Below are 20,657 nucleotides of genomic sequence, written 5' to 3' on the forward strand. Positions count from 1 at the left end.
GAGTTCATGCTTCTCTGACCTTAGCTTTCCCTCAGTAATCTCTACTACTCCAACACACAACACATGCTATCTTACCTCTTTTTTCTTCCTATATGGAGAGTTAAGTGCTCAATAAACACTGAAGAGTATACAATGTTATTTAGGGCTAGGGACATAGCTCAGTGGTAGTTTGTGCAAGGCCCTGAGTTCCATCCTTAGCAAAACAAAAGGAAAAAAATATAAAGAAAAATTTTCCACTTGTTTATTGGAGATCCCAAAGCATGAATAAGGTCAACTTCCTTCTTTGATTCACACCAACCTACCAGATTGGACAACTCTGTTATGTCTAAATCAATGATAACAGCAGCATTCTTCTATCCACTTCCAATGGGACTATAAGAAAAGAGGCAACATTAGAGAGATGGCTCAGTGGTTTAAAGCACTAATTGCTTTTGCAGAAGACTGGGATTCAATTCCCAACAACTAGATGGTAGCACAAAACTATCTGAAACTCCAGTTCCAGGGGATCCAACATCCTCTTCTGGCTTGTAAGGGCAACAGACATGCATGTAATGTACATACATGTAGACAAAACATGTATAAATAAGTAATAAAATAAATAACTCTAAAAAAGGAAAGAAAAAAGACAGGTCATTGCTTATTGAGATGTAAAATGGATAAAAACACAGCAAGGTTGACAGGCTGGCCTAGGGAAAACTGAAACTTTGTCATTTGAGGCAAAGTTCCCTCTCTCTCTCTCTCTCTCTCTCTCTCTCTCTCTCTCTCTCTCTCTTTATCTGTCTCCCATTTCTACTGCTCTTATCTATATTAGTGGTACCTAGTTCATAACTTTGTCAAGAAGATTAAAAGAGATTTTATTTAGTCCAAGGCATGATAGATAGTAGTCTTTTAACATGCAATTTATTCTTATTTAAATTGGTGTTTTTCCTGCATTTATGTCTATGTAATCATATTGTATCTCCTGGAATTTGAGTTACAAACAGCTTTGAGCTGCTTTGTGGGTCTTATTGGAAGAGCAACCAGTACTTTTAACCACTGAGCCAGCTTTCCAGCTCCAGTAGTACAGTCTTTAAAATGTTAGATAACATTATGTATATTAAAGCTGAAAGAACTCACAATAGATGGGTAAATGTGTGTTCAGGGCTCAGGCAAAGATAAGGGGAAGCTCAGATATAAAGCACTCCTCAGCATCGTTCAAGTGTATAAAAGGCAGTTATGTCTATACAGGTCCAGGCAGGGTGATAAAGAGTAAAAAGTTTGCTCTCTGTACAACACATAGACTGTTGTATTATAAAGTCCAAATGCATTGGTTAAACTGGAAACTATAATAAACTATTTAAGGAATTTTAATAACACAAAAGCTGCCTAAAATCCCAGTTAATACAGTTCTTAGAAGAATAATGAAAGGCAAACTTGTAAAGAGCTGTTTGGGTTTTTGCTTGGGGTTTTTGTCTGTTTGTTTCTTTTGTTTTGTTTTGTTTGTCGTTGTTGGGATTTGAGTCCACACACATACTCTCTCTCTCCCTCTCCCCCTCCCCTCCCCCTCCCGCCCCCCCTCCCCCGGTTATCGCAGGAAAACCTTGTAATGAAAGTGTCCACCTGTAGGTGGCAAGCTTGTACTGCTGGCACCCTCTTTGTTTTTTGTTTTCACCAAATTTGTTTGTTTGTTTGTTTTCAACCCAATATCAGCCCTTCCTTTTAAATACCCATTCACATAACTCCTCCCACAGTTCCTCTTAAAGGGGAAGTCTCGCTCAATTCCCCACACCGCCATCCCTGTCCCCCCAACCTCCCCCACCACACACACATTAAGTTGCCTCAGAAATAGGTACACCCTCTCCCACTGAGGCCAGACAAGGGTGTCCATTTAGGGATGTGAGAGCCATAGACAGACAAGTAGGCAACATGCTCTGGGACAGCCGCTGCTCCCGTTGAAAACCAACTGCTCATCTGCTACACATGTGCAGAGACCTAACTAGCTCTTTGGTTGGTGATTCAGTCTTTGGGAGACTCTTCCAAGGGTTCAGGTTGGTTGACTCTGTTGGTCTTCCTGTGAAGTCCCTGTCCCCTGCCCTTGCTAACAAACGCCAGTCGGGATGGAGTCGAGAGTGAAATTTGAGGAAAGAAAAGGAGAAACCTAAAAGAATATGAGGGAAAAAAATGTTACGTGAACTTGAAAGGGAAAAAAAGCACACGATAATTTATAAGGTTGTTAGATTGTTCTGCCAAATAACCTCGTGGAATTATCCAAATGTATTCATTCAGAATATAGTGTGCAGCATTCCTACAAATAGCATCCCCTGGCTTGGAGTAGAACAAACACACTCCTACCTGAGAACCCAAACACCCTAGGCCTTCCACTGACAAGAATGCCCAGTACAAGCCCTCTCTGACAGTATCTGCTATCTTTGATTTTACAGATGAGAGCACAAAAGGTCAGAAATTCCAGGGCAGAAGTAGTCTAGCTGCATTGTAAATCTTTTCTGTGCTACAGGAGGCAGAAAGGCACAAAGGGATTCACAACTTGTGAGTAAGGCTATGACATTTTTTTAAATTATTTTTTGGAGGAACATCACTTTAAGAGGTGAGCTGGTCCTTCCAGATTTGAATGGGCTCAGTGGCCTAAGACCTGTCCTTACCCTAGCCAACTACACTCACTCCCTAACCAGTGGACACATATTTCCCAGAGTGAGGGACAGGACCTCCTGGAAACCTTTTTACAAAACAGTAAGGAGTCTCCCCATCCTACGTTCACTTTTAAAATATAACCATCTTGCTAAAATATTTCATTAGCACGGCATTGAAGCTAGGTGCTTCAATCATATGTCTATGAACCCAGTACTTGGGACTTAGGGACACGGGGATCAGGATCCAGTTACATAGCCTCACCTGTGTGTGTTACTGAAGAATAACTTTTTAAAATATCTGCTGAACCAAAGCATATATTCAGATTAAACTTTATTGACGACTGTTAAATTGTTTTCTTCAAAGGCTGAAATGTCTTTTTTATTGACTGTCTTTCCCTCCCTCTCTCTGGTTTTCCACCTGTACCCGAGGTCATCTTTATCCCATGTTTTCACTTCCTTCACACTAACACCAAATCTATGTAGTTCATTAGAAATCCCTGTTGGATATCCTGTCAAGTATGTCCAGATTCTCCCCACTTTTCAGCACTGCAGTTGCTCCTTGAGGCTGAAGCTCTGTTCTTTCCTGGATTAGCCACCTCCAATCTCATTTCCTTTCAAATTGTTCTCAACACAAGAACCATAAAGATCCTGTTGAAATCAAGTTAGATCTTTCAAGCAAGCCTTCTGCCCAAGATCCTACAAACCATCCTTTGTATCTGAATGAAAACTTATGATAACTTCTAGGGTCCTAGTTGGTGATTCACACACACGCCCTTTACCCTACCTCCTCTGTATTTTTTTGAACTATGTTCACCTTTCTAGTCCAGGGCTTCACCTTCTTGGTAATTCATTGAGACCCCAGATACCCCTATGCACACACATTAGAACCTTGGGTCCAGATATTCCCTTTATCCTGATAATCCTTTTGACTAACTACTTTACCTCATTCAAGTTGGTTCAAATTGGATCCTTTTCCTAAATCTACTCTTCAAACACTTCACCCCCACCTCTTCTCTTTGCCCACTGCACTTAGTTGTTGTTGATAATTATCTGCTTTTGCTAGCTCTGTTGTATTGCTCCCTGCAGTGAGATTTAATTGTCATGTAGGTAGGCTTTAATATTTTGTTTATTTTGTTTGCTGAATATTTCCAAGTGCCCAAAGTAGGACCTAGTATGTGGGAGATAATAAATAAATGTTTATTGAATTGAAATTCTATTGCTTTCACAATTGCAATTATGAAAACAGATCTGCCATGTTGACACAGTCACACTCTCTTTAGGGGAAATGGTGTCCTGAGTCTTTTAAAAAGTAACTTTCAAAGTAAGGCTACTGGGATTTGAAACAGGGTCAGGTACATATATAACCAAAAAAGAAGCAATATGAGGAAACCACATGTGATGAAACTGAATGGAACACACATACACACACACACACACACACACACACACACCACATGCACATACCATGGTGTAACTGGAGGAAGCTGAATAAGAGCTGTGAATAGTACCAGTGTCAACTTGCACTATAGCTATGATAGAGGTTAACACGGGACTAGGCTAGATGAAAGGTATACTGAATTCTACACATTTCTCCACAACTTCCTATCAATCTGTGATTATTTTCAAAATGAAAGTTAAGAAAAAAAAAGCTTTAGGAAGAAATTCGTGCCTCTTCCTTCAGGTCATAAATGTTTCTGCTTCCTTGATTTTAATTGGGGTGTTCACCCTTAGTTACTCTATTTTTTTTAGCTCATCTACTTCCTTTCCACTTGGTCTTCTACAGCTTTTAAGGGTCTGTGTAGAAATGTTTGACTAAGTTTGCAAAAATTATGCTCAGGACTATTGTGGTTATTACATTATATGTTCTAAGAAACTCTTTGTCCTCCAGTCTCATTTGGAAACATGGGGAAGTGTCCTGTGTCCCCCTTTTCTCAGGATTGCAGGTTCACAGAAGCTACGTTGAAATCTCAATTCCATGTGGAACTGAAGACTAGGTAAAGCCTTCTTTCTTGAGCACCCCATGCTTTCCAGTCACTCTGTGTGTGCTCAGCACACAATTACACTGGTCAGGGTTCAGCTCATTATAAGATCTGAAAGTCCCTTACAAGCTAAAGTATTAGTGACCATTGAAAAGCTGATGGCTGACAGAAACATTGTCAATTACAAGTCAACACAGCTTGACCTCAAATTTCCAATTATTCAAAGTCAGAGAGACACTTTAAAGTCACATTTTAGAAGTACATAAGCTATTTAATAGCATTTTCAAAATAGACATACTCGGTTATTTTGAAAGTATTTTCCTTTGAATTTGGCCAATCTGTTTTCAAACCATTTTCCATATGATGATGTACTGCTCTAGATAAGACACATTTGTCAATGTTCCCCACATTCAAGTGCTTATCTCTTTTTCTTCATTATAACATTTATTTTTAATTTTCCCGTTTTCTTTGGAATATGCCCTCACAACTTGCTCTGTCACTTATTATTATTTTTTTTTAGTCACCTGGAATAAAAGTGTCTTGTTTATGCATTCACAACTGAAATTCTCGCATGTTTACTTCCCAAGCAACATACAGCCTTGGAACAAGGCAGGAGGCACCAGTATGGCCAGCATCAAACCAGACAGACAGTGCTTTCATACAAATTCAGGGGAAATGCACACTCTGAGTAGAATACAGAACTAAGGTAGAACCAACTGTCAGCTTTTGTCCAGAGAAGAGGCATAACCTTCCCAATAGTACCCAGGAGCTCTGGAAATGGATCAGGAACACAAGCTTGACTCATGTTTACCACTACACACAATTCCATCATTGCCTTGCAATATATCCAAAAGAGGTTGCTTGAGTTGTTTGAGACACAGGTTACTCGCCCATCCAGGACAATAAAGAATTATAAAATAGACATGAGGTTTTACAACCCTGTCCTCAAGCATATTTCTTCACAATCATGCCAGGAAGTATACTCAAACTCATACGAGTATTAGTCACTAGCATATCCCACCATTTTAGCAAAGCATCACATTTTTTTCCTCTTTTTTGAAAGGAATCTTGGCTACTCATGTCTTACATAGGTTTTCTCCAATGCAGTGGTCCATCACTAGCATCTCAACACCAACGCCTGCTGTCAGGAGCCTTGTGGACTCATTTGAATGAGAACATTTGACTCTGTCATTTTGCAGTGGAAAACACCCCCAGATTTTTTACATGATGTGGTACCAGATTTGGGCATTTCTCATTCAGTGTTCATCTCTGCCAGCTAGTCTGAAAATTGAGCCAGAAATACTTGACAAATCACCAGCTGCCTCACGGTTACAGGTGGTGACGTATCCCTGCTGCAGCTGCTTATCCATGAAACTGAAGGTTAAGACTCTGTTCCTGAGATGCAAACTAGGGAAAACCCCACATAAAGCACCAGCATTGGACAGAATATCAGACAGACAATTTTCAACTGAAATGCTAGTTATTAGAAGTCATGTGGAGTCAGGAGTTGCCATGGAATCCATTTGTGGCTAACCCAGCTCCTCCTGCTGGAATACTTTCTCATTATCATGTCTTTCTGATGGGAGGGGCTGGAGTGGGAAAGAGAAAGAGCATTCTTCAGTATCTAATAAGGAATTGGATTATACTTAAATGTACTCACAACCCCAAACAGAAGAAACAATTAAAAATTCCTAAGAGTTAGTAGAAAATTTTAATATCCATTTCATTGCTGTCTGATTTGCTACAGAGGTTTTGTTTTCCCTGTGGCTTTGAATTATTTAGGGAGAACACATGATGGCTTATGCCATGATATTTATCATCACAAACAAGTTATTGGATCTCCAAAAGAGAAAATAAATATAAAAGCAGATCTAAGCCTTGATAGGCTGCACATTTGCCTGCATGTGTTTTCTTCTCTTCTCTCCTATTATCATTTTTATTTAGATTCTTAACCAAGCCATGATGGCTTTTCTTGGAGTCAAAATGCTTGATAGGATGAAGCTATCCCCTTGTATCCTCCATGTCATTCGTTCCAATCATGAGAAGTGATAGCATGCCATATGCTAATCCTTGAGTTATTTTTATGATGAAGTCCCCATGTGGTTGCAAGTAAAATACAGAAATAGGTTGATCAAATGTTCGCTTGGGACAACTGAATTTCAAAACACACAGAATCTATCTAGAAATTAGAAAGTATGTTAGCATATGTATGATATAATTGACTATAATTAGTTAGAAGATCTGCTGGATGAAGAAACATTGGAATTATGTTTGCATATTTATCTCACTCTGTGTTTTGCATTAAAGAATGTTAAGTGTGCTATATTTTTTTTTTTAAAGAGCGGATTGATGACTTCTGAACTTTGAACTTGCCTTCCTGGGTCTTCTTGTCAGTGTCACCAGCAAGCAAACGCCTTTATCTCAATTTAAAGCTAGGTCCTATCTTTTTTCACTGTCTCTTTTATCTATGGGACTACCTGAGAACCAGGAAGCCATCATCCTTCAATATTTCTGAGTTGACAGTTCACAGGAGACAAACTCAAAGAGCTCTTAGACTGAATCTCTCTAGCAAATGCTGACTGATGTTTTTCAGTTGCCAGCGAGAAAAGAGTTAAAATGTGGCTCATTACAGGGTTGTGCCACTTCATTGCTTGTGGGAGTGTCAGTTAGAACAACATTCCTGGAGAGCAAGTTAGCAGTGTTGATCACAGGCACAAATCTGAGTGCCCTTTGACCCTGCCACTCTACCTTTAAGAAACTGTAGCTAGGTAAATGGTATGGGCACAGTGCTGTTCATGGCAATATTGTGATAAAAAGAGAAAACAAATCTGAATGCCCATGTGGGTGACATGTTAAATAATTTTTACTTGTACATATTCTTAAAATGAGTGCTACATGGAAGTTTATAAAGGAAAGAATGAGAAAACTGTCTGAACACTGTCATAGAAAGTGAAAATTTAAGGTGCAGAATGATATGTCAAAATCAATGTTTTCTAAAGTATCCATAAGGAAACTCCAACATTAAGAGGCAAAGTAGTTGTGTAACATCTGACACAAACTGGCAGTCTAAAGGTGCCTTTGCTGGTGTGCACCTTGCTTTAAATGACATCTAATAATCTGATTTTCCAGGTAGGGTGGGTGTTAAGCAATGATTCTGGTAACCTAGTTGTCTGGATTTTCACTTAGCTTCAGGATGAATGGACATTATAGGAGGAACACTGAGGGGCAGACAGGTTCTATCCCAGTAGGAGAGCTCTGGCTTCTGAACAAATAACCATCCCCTGCACCTCTCTAGAGGACCCCTGAAGAGGATCAGAAGGCACATATGTTAACTGTAACTTCTTTTACAATCACAAAAGAAGATAAACAGAATAGTAATCATATAATAATGAATCTACCCTAAACTGTATCTATCTTTGTATCAATACAATTGTAAAATATAAATTTTATTTTGTTGGATTTCAAGATTGGGCTACTCTGTGTAGCCCTGGCTGTCCTGTAACTCAGTCTATATACTAAGCTGGCTTCAAACTCAGATCTACCTGTCTCTGCCTCCAAAGCGCTGGGATTTAAGGCGTGCGCCACCACTACCTGGTTACACATACACTGTAGCTGTCTTCAGACACAGCAGAAGAAGTCATCAGATCCCATAACAGACGTTTGTGAGCCACCATGTGGTTGCTGGGAATTGAACTTAACCTCTGAGCCATCTCACCAGCCCATAATACAGACACACACACACACACACACACACACACATTTTCTTAATGTCATAAAAACGTGGCAAAAAATACCTACAGGTCAATAAAGTTTGGTTGTCATAATGTGACCTGAGATGAGGGGATGATAGCTATCCTAGAGGAGATGTAAAGCCAATGCACCAAGGCAGGACGTCTTCCTCAGTAACAATTCTCTGCTTATAACACCATACTTAACACCCGGAAAACTTCACTGTTTATTTTTCTTTAAAACATAGGGAAGGGGCTGGAATTATAGTTCAGTTGGTAGAGTGCTTTTCTTGTATACATGAACTCCCGGGTTCAATTGACCATACTGCAAAAACTGGGCAAACAAACAAACAAACAAAAAAAACCAAAAAAAACCAGCTGGACAGAGGACAAAGGAGCCCACTGCTGAGCCTGTAGATCTGAGTTCAATCACAAGGTTTCAAGGGATAGAAAAGAAAGAAGTTACTCCCATAAGTTCTCTCTAACCTCCACCTGTACACACTCCCATATCCATGCACAGGAAATAAAACCTTGAAGTAAAGAAATTAGTTCATCCAAAGAAACAATGGCCACCTGCTATTTTTTCAGTGTGTTTCAGATGGGCCTGCCCCACATTCTCTGTCTTCCTTGTGGCATAGCTGAGAATCCTGAGCTCTGGTACACCTGATGAAACCTTGAACATATCCCTGTTTTCCTAACAACAAAATCCCCACAGAAGAGTGATCTGCTCTGGGGTTGTGGTGCAGGCCTTTAATCTCTGAACTTTGCAGGCACAGGCAGGTGATCTCTATAAGTTTGAAGTCTACACAGTGAATTCTATAGTAAGACCCTGGAAGAAAGGAAGGAAGGAAGAAAGAAAGGAAGGGAAGGAAGGAGGGAGGGAGGGAAGGAGAGAGGGAGGAAGGGAAGGAGGGAGGGAGGGAGGGAGGGAGGAAAGAAGGAAGGGAGGGAGGGATGATCTGCATGGATGGCTTGGTACTTTTGATCTGGTTTTGGGCCTGGCCATCTTTCTGAAGATGCAGTAACCGACAAACAGCCAGAACGGGCTGTCTGCAGAGAATCTCTCCTGCTCAAGGGCCTCACCTAGACAGCCATGTCACTTTATGCTTATTATCCCTCAAAAAAGGACTATCATTCCAAACTCTCCACCCCTTACAGCTTCTCTGAAACTAAGACACGGGGTTTCCAATTGTAGTTTCTTTGCTAGCCACAGCAGCAGCACTTGGTAAGTGACAATTAATTACCATGGGAGTGGTCTTGGCATTCAGTATTTTAATTAACCTGTCTGGAGCCTTTTAGAGATGGCACTCCCATGGTAGAAGCAGAAAGGCAGTCCCTATCCAGGAGGGATTAACTCTCAGCCCTATGTCAACAGTGAGGTACTTGTCTTTGGAGGGCTACTCCAGGTTCCTGTCCTAGGGCAGTACCCCTGTTAGGTTAAGTAATGACAGTTTTCTAGTATCCACACTGGTCCCAGTAGCCCTAAATGGGATGGAACTGGTGCCCCTAGCTAAAGTCATCACTTCTTCTGGCCATGAGACTTGCAGGGGGTTGTATTGCCATAAAATATTATGTTCTTAAGTCAGTGTGGGGCTAGAGGACCACACTTAAACGTGTCCTTCTGTTCCCAGCTCTACCACAGATGACCCAGAGGATTGGTTAGGTCTGGAAGTAAGCAGCTACTTTACTTATTTGAAGGAATCCACCATGCCAAAATTCCTTACCCACATTTTCTAAAGAGCTCAGGGCTAGGCCAGCAACATAGCAAACTATGTTTGGGATGCACTGGCTCTAACAGATAAAAGAAAAAACTGGGGCTTAGGGAAGGAGAAAGCCTAGAAAGCTAGTCCAAAGACACTCAAAGCCCTGAGACATGGGCATTGAAGTACTCAGCTGCCTAACCTCGGGACCTCTCACCCTTTCCCAGGCTACTGACCATGCGCAGTCCATTTTTGCTCCTAGGCACTAGCCTGTCTCAGCCAGCTTATTTAGAGATCTTCTCTTTAAGAAGAGGGTTAGGACCCACTTCTCTAGTTTCCCACTGTTGGGATTGTTGAATTAGGTATGCATCATTCCTAGCTCAATTTCTGTAAAGAAGCAAGGCGGAAAGTATCTGCTCCCTGAGCGGTAGGCTCCTATCAGCTTACATCTTCAGAATGCACAGGGTCCGTTTTCTTTCAGCTACAGCTTTTTAGCACATTTCATTTTAAAGCGTAAAAGTTGTGCCTGCCTACACAACGATGAACAATAGAAGCATCAGTCGTTGTTCAGCAGCCAGTTCAAGGTTGTATTTTAGACTACGGTTTCAAAATGTGGATGGAAAAATGCCCAGAATATTCAGAGAAACAGTACAAAATCCTTACTTGCATGAATCGTTCTTGTTTCTCAAGTTGGTGTTATATTCCAGTTTGTAGACAGTGAACTAAACAGTTTTCTGATATTTTAAAGGTCAATTAAGGCAGATACCTGGGTAACAATTCAGGAAACTATCTGTCCATTTCTCTCTCTGTTTCCCCTTCCACCCTCCCCGTCTACTTTCCTGATTAGAGAAGCAACATTTACTGTAATTTCTGAAATATTAATTTTGACTCTTTTTTGGAGGTTTCTTTCTTTGTCCTTCCTTCCTTCCTTCCTTGCTTCCTTGCTTCCTTCCTTTCTTTCTTCCTTCCTTTTATAATGACAGGCTTGTCCCAAGGGAAGGTCAAAGAGTCCTTCAACAATACAGTAACTTCACCAGCGCTGTCAAAATCTACCTGAAAGTCCGAGATAGAATTAAAATCAGCATGTATCCGTGAAAGAAAAATGTTACCGTTTCTGAAGACTTTAGTATTTTCCTAAACTGTTCTGTGGTAGAGGGTTGAACCCTGCTTGTAATACAATCTGCTTCATATGCCCATCTTCAGATGTTGTATTGATTATAAATATGCCTTTCATCATAATCTTGCTATTAATTAAAATCCATATATATGTTCTTTGTACATCTGGGAAGATGGAACCTGTACTCACAGTAATAACAGTGCATGTATGTAACAGTGCATGTGTGTCTCTAGCAGTCTGACAGGAATCCTAGGATTTAGTTCTAGGATGTCGGGGGGGAAAAAAACTGTGACGCTAAAGCTTAGGGGGAGGCATGAAAGAAGTCTTTGCCAGAGCAGGAGTCAATGCAGGTCCAGGCTGCTGCGCTGAAACCCACCCTGGTAACTTGTTCTGGGATTCCTTCCCTCCAGCGTTCACTTCTTGTACAATCTCAGATTTGGCGTCTCTCCTTAGGACTTTTTCTAAGATCAAGAAAGGTTAGCCCGCCCTCCTTGTCGAGGCTCCTCCTCGGCTTTCTGCAGTGGCTGGCAGCACAGGCTCGATCAATTCCCGAATCCACCCAGAAGAGATCCTACTGTGCCCACGCGGCCACGGTCCCGGGTGTCTGCTAATGTAGCTAGAGAGTCCGCCACGCCCCCACGCCAGGCTCCAGACAGCCAGCTTCCCGGCTCCCCTTGAGAGAGGGACTCCCAGAAGAGAAGGCTGTTAGTTCTCTTGGGTCAGGAAAAGAGGGGAGTAATGCGTTTTGGCTTTGAGATGGATACTCCTGAAGTCTCTGTGCTCTGGGAGGCCACTAGACAGCTTGGCACTGGTGGCTCCTGTTTGTCAGACTCTTTCTTCTCGGAAAAGTAGTTAGGGTTATCCCACAGACTCAGGAAACCTGTTTCCCACGCCGGTGGCGAGCGTGAGCACGTGGGTAACATCCGAGGTTCTGGTTCCCAGCTGGTGTCCCGGGCTGTCAAGGAGCGCAGGCGGCCCTGGAGGACGGAGTTCAGGTGCCTGGCATGGAAGACAAGGAGGCCAGTTCCAGCTCCAACCTGAGCGCAAAGATTAGAAAAACAGGTGGTTCATTGCCTGGCTAACTCAGTCTTTCACCAAAAAGACGGTCTGCTAGTTATCTGCTGAAGATTTAGCGAGGGCCTGTCACCTCTGGGCCGGGCATTAACTATATTAAAGAAGGTCTCCTGGCTTGGTGAACAGCTGAGCTTTGGGGCGGGGGCGGGGGCGAGGGGAGGAACTTGTCGGGATCCTCAGTACAGATGGTTTGCCCTCAAGACTCCCACCCTCATTTTGTTCCTCTTTGCACTGAGGCAAAATACCCAGTGCCTTTTCAAAGACATCGTTCGGAAAAGCCTGGCTTGCGCAGCGGACTCCTCCACCAACCCCCACAGAGGGTAGGATCAGATTTCAGATCCCAGAGAAGCACTTCCACAGCCTGTGCCTCCGTTTGAAGTAGAGATGGGGTGTGAAGTAAAGGCAGGTTGCACAAATCCTGTCCAAGGCACAGTCGGAACAGAAAACAACTGCGTAACCTTAAGGTACCTACCACTGTTTAGTTCGTTGGCTGCTCTCATCCTGAGTTCTTTGCAGGTTATCGGAAAAGGGAGTCACGAAAGGTTTTTCATACACCGCTGCTGCCGCCACCACCACCACCACCACCATCCCAACAAGAAACTTGACGTTATCTGGTCTTTCCGGATTCTTGATGAGAGCCACAGGATATCACTACCTTCCATTGACAGTGTATCTATCATTAGATGGACTACGATCCGGAGCCCACCAAGAGTTAGGCCTCTAAGTGGCCACAACCACTGGGGAAACCACTCACTTCTGGATTATAACCCTGCTAAGTGGTTCCGGTTTTGAAACACCTTACAGTCTTAGTTTAGTTCTTTTCCTTTCCCTTTTCCAGGTGTCGCTGAGATGTGTAATTATTCCCCATACTCCAGAACGTTTCCCATTGTCCTAGCTCCCAATGTCCTTACTGCCATTGGGAGGCGGGGGACCAGGAGGCTACAGATGTCTTATTTTTCAATGAGCACTCTTAAAGGTGAGCCAAGTATCAGGATGGCACACGACTCTTTCAAAGAATTTATTTTCTCAGAGGCAAAAGGAGGAGCAGGGAGCGCGGTTTCTGGTGCACTGATTTCTAAGGCGGGTGAAGCCCGGGATGAAGTCTATGAGCTTTCATTGTCTTAAGAGAAACTTGGGCTTTTTTCATGGCGATCTGTTGCCTCTGGTGAGATGACTGAAAGAGAAGACTCTTAAAAAAAAAAAAAAAAAGGATGCTCTCTAAACTACTGTTTCCCCCCTAAACAGGACTTTGAGAACAGTTCGTTTGAGAACTGATGGGGAACTGAACACCTTTCAAGTTCACACAGTAATTGTGCCCTCTCTAGAAGGAATATTCATGCTGGTCTTTTGTCTCTCGAAATAAAACTCGCAGAGTTGCCCAACGTTTAGATAATAACTCTGTGAGATATTAGTTTTAGTGTTCTAGGCTTCTTTTATCGCATCCTTCTTCTGACTATCCATTCGCTAGATCCCATAGGAAACTACCCAGCAAACCTATGCATCTTGCATCAGTCACAAACCCGAATCATTTCGAAAAAAAAAAAATTGCCCTTTTTGGAATTAAAGGCAGATATTTAGTACATCTGGCGATGAATTTTGTCACAGTGGTATCAGGGTAAAAAAGTCCAGCGTCGTATTCTCCCTCACCCAGTCCTGCAGGCATGAGGCGCGCAGCCTTAGGGAAATCCTGGCCACTGTCTGGGATGCTATCGCACGCATTCCTGGAACACGGGGGAGCCAGCCCCCAGGCAAGGCCGCAAGCTGTGCGCAGCAGACACCCGAGTCTAGGGAGCGCGAGTGACACGCGGCACGCGGAAGGCCTCGGGGTTTGGAGCAGCGGCGGCAGCGGGGCAGCGGCGACCCCGCGCCCGGGGCTCATTAGGAGCGAAGCTGCCAGGCTCACGGTAGGACCCGAGCCGCGAGCCCAGGGGGGGGGGGGGGGGGGGGGAGGAGGCACAGGGAAGCATTCGCGTCACTCACCCCGATTGGCCAATGAACGTCGAGCCTTGGGTGCCTCTGACCAATAGAAAGGGGGAAATTTATGAGTGGCATTTGAGAAAGGCGGGAGAAAGGGAACCTGGGAGCTAAGTTGAAGCTAAACCCGGTAAGCTATAAAGAAGTTACAGGGGGGCGCTTTGGGCTCCCTATTAGGAACAGTACCGACTCCCAACCACTACGGAGGACTCGGACTCGGAAAACACCTCGCCTGTCCCCAATCTGTGTCCTCCTCCCTCTGCTACCTCTCCCTCCCCCACTCGTGTCCAAGGGAAGGCGGCCCAGGCACACTGCAGGCTGCAGGTGACAGCCGGGAGGCTGCCGCGGAGGCTCAGCCAGCGCACAGGCTTGAGAGCAGTTAGGGGGCGGGGAGTCTCGGAAGCCTCCGTCGCTCTCGAGGACAGAAGGTAGGTGAGGAGCCTAGAGCTCCAGGTGATGCCCACGAGGGGCTGTCGCGCGTGCCACCTGTTAACCCTGCGCTGCGGTGCCCCCTGTGCTACTGCGGGAGTCCCCCCGGGGTGGGGGTGTTTGATGCGTAAGCCGCACTTCTCGAGGAACCCCTCAGACGTGAGCCCCGCGGAGGAGAGGCAGCTGGAGTCGGGAGCAGTGGAGGAATTCTGCAAGGCGGAATCCCACTTTCACGGCCGGACAGCCGGCTTGGCGCGCACGGCCGGCCGAGCTCTCAGCAGGCGTGCGTTTGTTTAGCCGTCGGAAGCCCAGGCTGTCCTGGGGCCGACTTTTCCAAGTTTTAAATACCCCGGGTTGCGACGAGACCCTTTGGGGCCGTTTTGCCGAATTGCAATGGGTTTGAGTCTAGCCCTAGATATCTTATTCTCTGGTGTTCTTGTCTTCCTAGTGATCTGAAAGACCCGCGACTCCTGTGTTCTACAAGCCGGCTCAAACCAGAGGGGTTGGAAAGCAAACGTCGGGTATTATTATGTCGATTTCCCAAGGACCGGGGTTCCCACCACGGATCAGATAAAAGGTTGGCTCCTCCAGAGTCCTTCCAGCATTTTATACTTTAAACTCCCAAAGGATTGCCCGGATTTGCCGTGAACCAGCTGCTTTCTTTTATACGTACATCTCACGTTTTGAAGAAAGTATTTTGTTTGCCGCGTTGTCCTGTTCCTAGCATCTCTCCGGTCTTCCCGAGCAAACTTCAGCCTCCTCGTTTAAAGTTATGTTTTTGCCGAGTGTGATCTCTAATTGAAAGTTAACTTTTGGTTTTTGGATGTGTCTGTGGAGTTTACGTTGTAAGAAGAAAGGGAGCCCTAGACACGATGAAAGAAAAGTCTAAAAATGCTGCCCGGACGAGGAGGGAGAAAGAAAACAGTGAATTTTATGAACTGGCTAAGTTACTGCCTTTACCCTCAGCCATCACCTCGCAGCTGGACAAAGCATCCATCATCAGACTCACGACCAGCTATCTCAAAATGAGAGTGGTCTTTCCAGAAGGTAAGTGGCTGTGCCTAGGTTGAATTTCGAAGGAGTAAGCCTACCCCAGCAGCATAGAAATGTACTTGTGTTTGGAATCGTGGGTTACATTCTCTAAAAAGGGAAATTTAACCAAGCTATTTGAGCAGTCAGCGCCAAAGGGCTTTCCCTGCCTTTCCTAGTCTTTCTCTTCTTCTCTGTATTTTTCTCTCCATCCCATACGAATGCTTGGTTGCGAAACAACTCAATAGTACTTTTATCAACATTTGGCTCAGTTGAAAGCAGTGCTAATCCAAACATGACTTTACTTTTAATTCCTCTTGCCAGAGATGTATCCAATAGAAAGCAGGAAGCTGCCTGATTATTTATTTTTGCTAGGAATAGATTAGACGTATAAACACGGTGCTAGGTAAGTAGATAATAAGTTATCAAAGGGGCCATGATTAGGCGAGAGACGTGTGTGCGAACAGTATGCCCTGACTCCACTAGTCTCTTGGCTGTTATGGTAAATTGGTTCTCAGTTTTTAAGATGTCCAGAGATTCCTAAACTGGAGCTCTGTGAGCTGTATTCTGGCCTTGGCGTTATCTGTAAGATCATAAACTTGTCTCAAAATAGTCAAGACTTGTGGAAAGTAGAGCAGACAGAAATGTCTTCGGGGGGTGGCTGACAAATCGAGGCAAACTCTCATGGGGCCTAGAAGTTGGAATAACAGCAGCAGATATGATTTTAAATTGGAATTTCAGTTACCAAGACTCATTGTGAGAAGCAGAACGTTCTTCACAGAGCATGGTCTTGTGTGAAATCATTTCTACCTAGTGGAAAAAGTTAATACTCGCCAGAGAAGGACCTCTTTGATCTTCCATTTGCTCACCCTTACTCACCCAAATAACAAACAGAATAGAAAAAATATTTTGTTAGGGGAGGAAGTTTTAAGAATGTAGAAGAATGATTACTAGACAAACAAAACTTCTAGAGAAAAAAGTTTGTTTATTTACAAATGAGACAAATGAGAACTTCTTTTTGACCTGTCGTTGGTTTTAGGTGTTTGAGGGGTGTTATTTTTGATGAGGGGGCTAGTTATTGCTGGGAATAAAGTTTCTCTTTGCTTGGTGCTTGTTTAAAACTTGCGAAAGAGCTGCAAACTAGTCAGAACCACCATAAAAACCTTTTAAATAGTTTATTTCTATCCTCAAACCCATCAGTAGAATTACATAGTTAGTTCCCTGAACATCTCTTTTTACTCTGAAATACAGGGAGGAGAGAAATTACAGTTTAGAATAGCTAAAAATGTTTTGGTTTTGTTTTGTTTTAAGAAGAAAGGAGAAGGGCTGTAAAAATCTAAAAATCACACTTTAGATCTAACCTGTACTGAGAATTGCTGCTGGAAGAATCACCATTATACCACACTGCCTTCTGCTTAAAAAAGAGATCTCCATGTCTTTTATACTGTCAGCGCCTACTTTATAAAAATAAAGCTATTTCGAACTCCGCTGTTGCACTGTTCCTAACAGGATTATTAGCAGTGATTTGTCCGCTACTGCGGTCTCAGTGGGCTCCCTTTCTGCGTGATTTCTAGTGGGTCTCGTCAATTATTGGTGCCGATGTCGCTCGCTGTTTGATCAGAAGCAGCATATGGTGCTGCTAGTGGGGCAGCGAATAACCGCAGGAGAAGAATAGAGGGCTGGTTTCCCCAGCAGTCACTCAACAGAGCTGGGAACCGACAGGCGAGAGGCCCTAGTCTACTCAGTGCAGACCCGAGGTAGTCTCTGAGAAGATCGGGCTGGATATTTCTATTCGTTTTACTTTTGTATTTTAAGAGAAGAATCTTTCCTCTGAAGGCGCTAACTCTTAAAAATTAAAAATCGCTTTATAAAGAAATAGAAAGACTCAAAGTATATTCTCCTTTATGAGGTCCTCTTGATTGCTAGCTAGGCCTTTGGCTACTTTAACAGACAACTGTGCTTTCTACAGTTCTCTCTCACCGAACTCTGGCCCCTCCCACCTCTCCTCTCTTCTACGGATGTGTGTGAGTTTATGAGGGGCGGGGATGGACGATGTGTGAACTCTGGGCACATCATTTATTTCGCCAGCTTCTGTGGAGTTCATAACTCACCCGCAACCTCCACTCGATGAGTTAGACGGGATCGTCAGAACAGCTGGCACCTAGGGATGAGGTTTTAATTTCGAAATTGTTTGAGCTTCAAAAACACTAAATCGAAGTACAGTCCATTACTATATTAACGAAAACAACAAAGGCAAACAATTATTAAACTCAGCCGTTTTCCGAGGACAAAATAGTGACAAGCCGCAAAACCAGGCACTACCTGCAGGTGGTGCCAAATTTGGGTTTAGGCTTTACTTAGGGTTCAACTTAAGCATGGGGGTGAGCTGAACACTTTACATCTCTGTAATCTTTTTGGTGATGCTAAATAGAATTTGAAGTTATGTTACATGTCTTAAAGCTTTCCCACCACATAACATCAATAAAGTTTTGTTTTAAGAATAAACATAGCTGTTTTATCATGGTAAATATTCTATCACATTTGACATAGATTTTATAAACAGTCTAATCTGATGGCATGAATATAGGCATAGCAGTGCTGTAAAACTTGTTTTTGTACATATCACACTTCATTTACACTACTGTGTAATGCCCAATAACTATATGGTAAGTGAACAAAAAATTCTTCCACACTCATCTGAAGGGGGTGGAGTGGGTATAAAAAAAGTAGGTCATTCCCTGTAGCTGTTGTCTGGGTCCATGTTTGGGCATAGGTATGTTTATTCAGAATAGGCAATACTGAACAGTTGAGTGAGAAATGAGTGCGGGAAGAAGAAAGAAAGGGAGATGGAGAAAATGATGCAGGTATTTGAAGTAACTAAAACTGGGTGTGGGGGTGCACACCTGTAATCCCTGCTCTTAGAGGTGGAGGCTCAAAGCAGAAGCAGATGTGGAGGTGCTGGTGGAGGAAGATGAGGAAGGAGAAGAAACAAGCTTTAGATCAGCATTAGAGATTAAATTTTAAAAAAGGAAAATCAAGAAAGAGCACTGTGAGATCACTGAAAATGCATATCTTCTGTTTAATCACATTCAATCTAAAAATAGACTTGAAACAGAAAAAAATGCAGAATGTAAAAATGTACAAATCTTTGTCGTTATCAAAACCAGAGAGATGGTATTAAGGTATTAAAAAAAAAACCAATGTAACTTTACTTATATGTAAAACAGGACAAATTCAACTTTCAAAAAAGCACTTTTTTTTTATCCATATCTACTGTAGTTTTGGCCAGGAGCATTTTGTAATATAGAATAAGTGAAAGATCAGATATGGTTTCAAATCTTTAACTGTTTTTAATCTTGGTAGTATCATCATGATTTACTGTCAATATGTCTATGGAAAATAAAAATAATCACAAGAGTTGAAATTAGTAAATATTTATAAACATAATACCCAGGACCTACAACAGTCATCTAAAACCTGAAATCCTTAATCATTGGATTTTTTTTTCTGTTAACTCAAAAAAAAAAAACCTAAAGAATAAAAAAAGCCCAGTTTCCCACGTGGATGTGTGATTTAAGGCTGTTTTTCTTGCTGCTCAGGGAAATGATTGAGCATTGGGTTTCCATGTTTATTTTCTAACACAAGTTTTTCTCATTTAAAGCCTCCTTTAAACACAGTTTATGCTCAAGTCTGGTTTCCTCTGCTCAATTCCAGTTTTGATGTTCGCTTTAAGTGGGTGCAGAATTAAACTGCGTGCAAGGCAGATTTATGACTAGAACGTGTAGATTCGATCAATGATTTTTTTAAAAAAAGAGAAAACGGATGTATCACAAATTAAAAATAACAACTGGAACATCATAAGTTATGGTAGGATGCTTTCAAACGGGGTACAATCATCCATCTAAGACTAAAACTTAAACATATAAAGATAAATGTTATTTTTAGGTGAGTTGTTTTATCATTGGGGGGGGATCTTGGTATCTTTGAATTTTTGCATTCAGATGGAAGTTCCAAATGCAAACTTCTGGGTTCTTGGTATTCGCTTGTCGCCCAGGTATTTTTCACGAGAAGGAGACAGACAGTAACAATAGCGATTATTTAGGCGGGTCACTTTGCCAGTATCTTGGACCGCCAGTTGTTTAGGATCAGCCCGGTTACTCCGAAGGTGCTAACGGAATGGGTAGAATGAGGTAAACTTTTTTCACAGGTCTGACATGCTGGCAGGTTTGACACTTTGGTGGTTCTGTTCAGACTCTCAGTCGCTTTTTATCTCCGACCTTACCATACTCTTTTCCACCGCGGAAAGCTCTCAGCTCAGTAGGTACAAGTGACAGGTCAGATCCTCTTTTTGTATCATCTATTCTTGAAGTCTGGGCAGTTTCCAAACCAAAGCGGGCTTAAGTTCTCAGAGAATTGGCGACGTCTCAACCCCTACCTAAAGGTCAGGCCTTGCTAGATACTCATCCTTTGTGATGTACAATGCACTACTATCCTCCAGAGTAGTTAGTTATAGCTCAAAGGAGATCGGGTCCGTCCCTCGTTCCCGGGAGAGCGGGTCGCCAGGTGAGGGGTTGCCTTGCTTCAGAGGCGAGGGTCTTCTATGGAGGTGGCGTTACCAAGACCGGGCATTCTTGAAGACTAAACTCCATTGAGACGACACCTTCAGCCTCCATGAAGAACACGTGTCCCCGGTTTTAAGCTAAATCTGAGAAAACCCCAATTTCTTGTAGTGTTGGACAACGCTCAGTGGGTGCGGGTTGGCAGCTACTGTTCCCCAACCGGAAGCACGAACACCGGCTTGGGATAAAGCCGGAGAAACTCGTGGCCTTCAGCTGCGAATAACACTTAGAAGATTCCTGGCACAGCCATCGCTGCTCTGGCCCGGGAGAGGCGGGCAGGCAAGGGCAGGGCACGCGCTGTAGGTCCACTCAGCGGTACAGCGCAGGCCTTGCGGAGGTGGATCGCTGGAGCCTTTGAGAGCCCCGTCACATGCAGGGATC

At 43.1% G+C, this 20,657-nt stretch overlaps 1 protein-coding gene across 1 annotated transcript in view; it reads left to right on the forward strand.

Annotated features, from left to right (window-relative positions):
• The first annotated feature begins 15,248 nt into the window (after positions 1–15,248).
• Sim1 (SIM bHLH transcription factor 1) overlaps positions 15,249–20,657 on the forward strand; it is an 85,090-nt gene continuing 79,681 nt past the window's right edge. The window contains exon 1 of the mRNA XM_028773630.1: positions 15,249–15,675. Coding sequence (XP_028629463.1) covers positions 15,501–15,675 — 175 coding nt within the window. The 5' untranslated portion in view covers positions 15,249–15,500. The remainder of the gene's footprint in view (positions 15,676–20,657) is intronic.

Source organism: Grammomys surdaster, unplaced genomic scaffold, assembly GCF_004785775.1.
Source record: "Grammomys surdaster isolate TR1022 unplaced genomic scaffold, NIH_TR_1.0 232, whole genome shotgun sequence".
NCBI lineage: Eukaryota > Metazoa > Chordata > Mammalia > Rodentia > Muridae > Grammomys > Grammomys surdaster.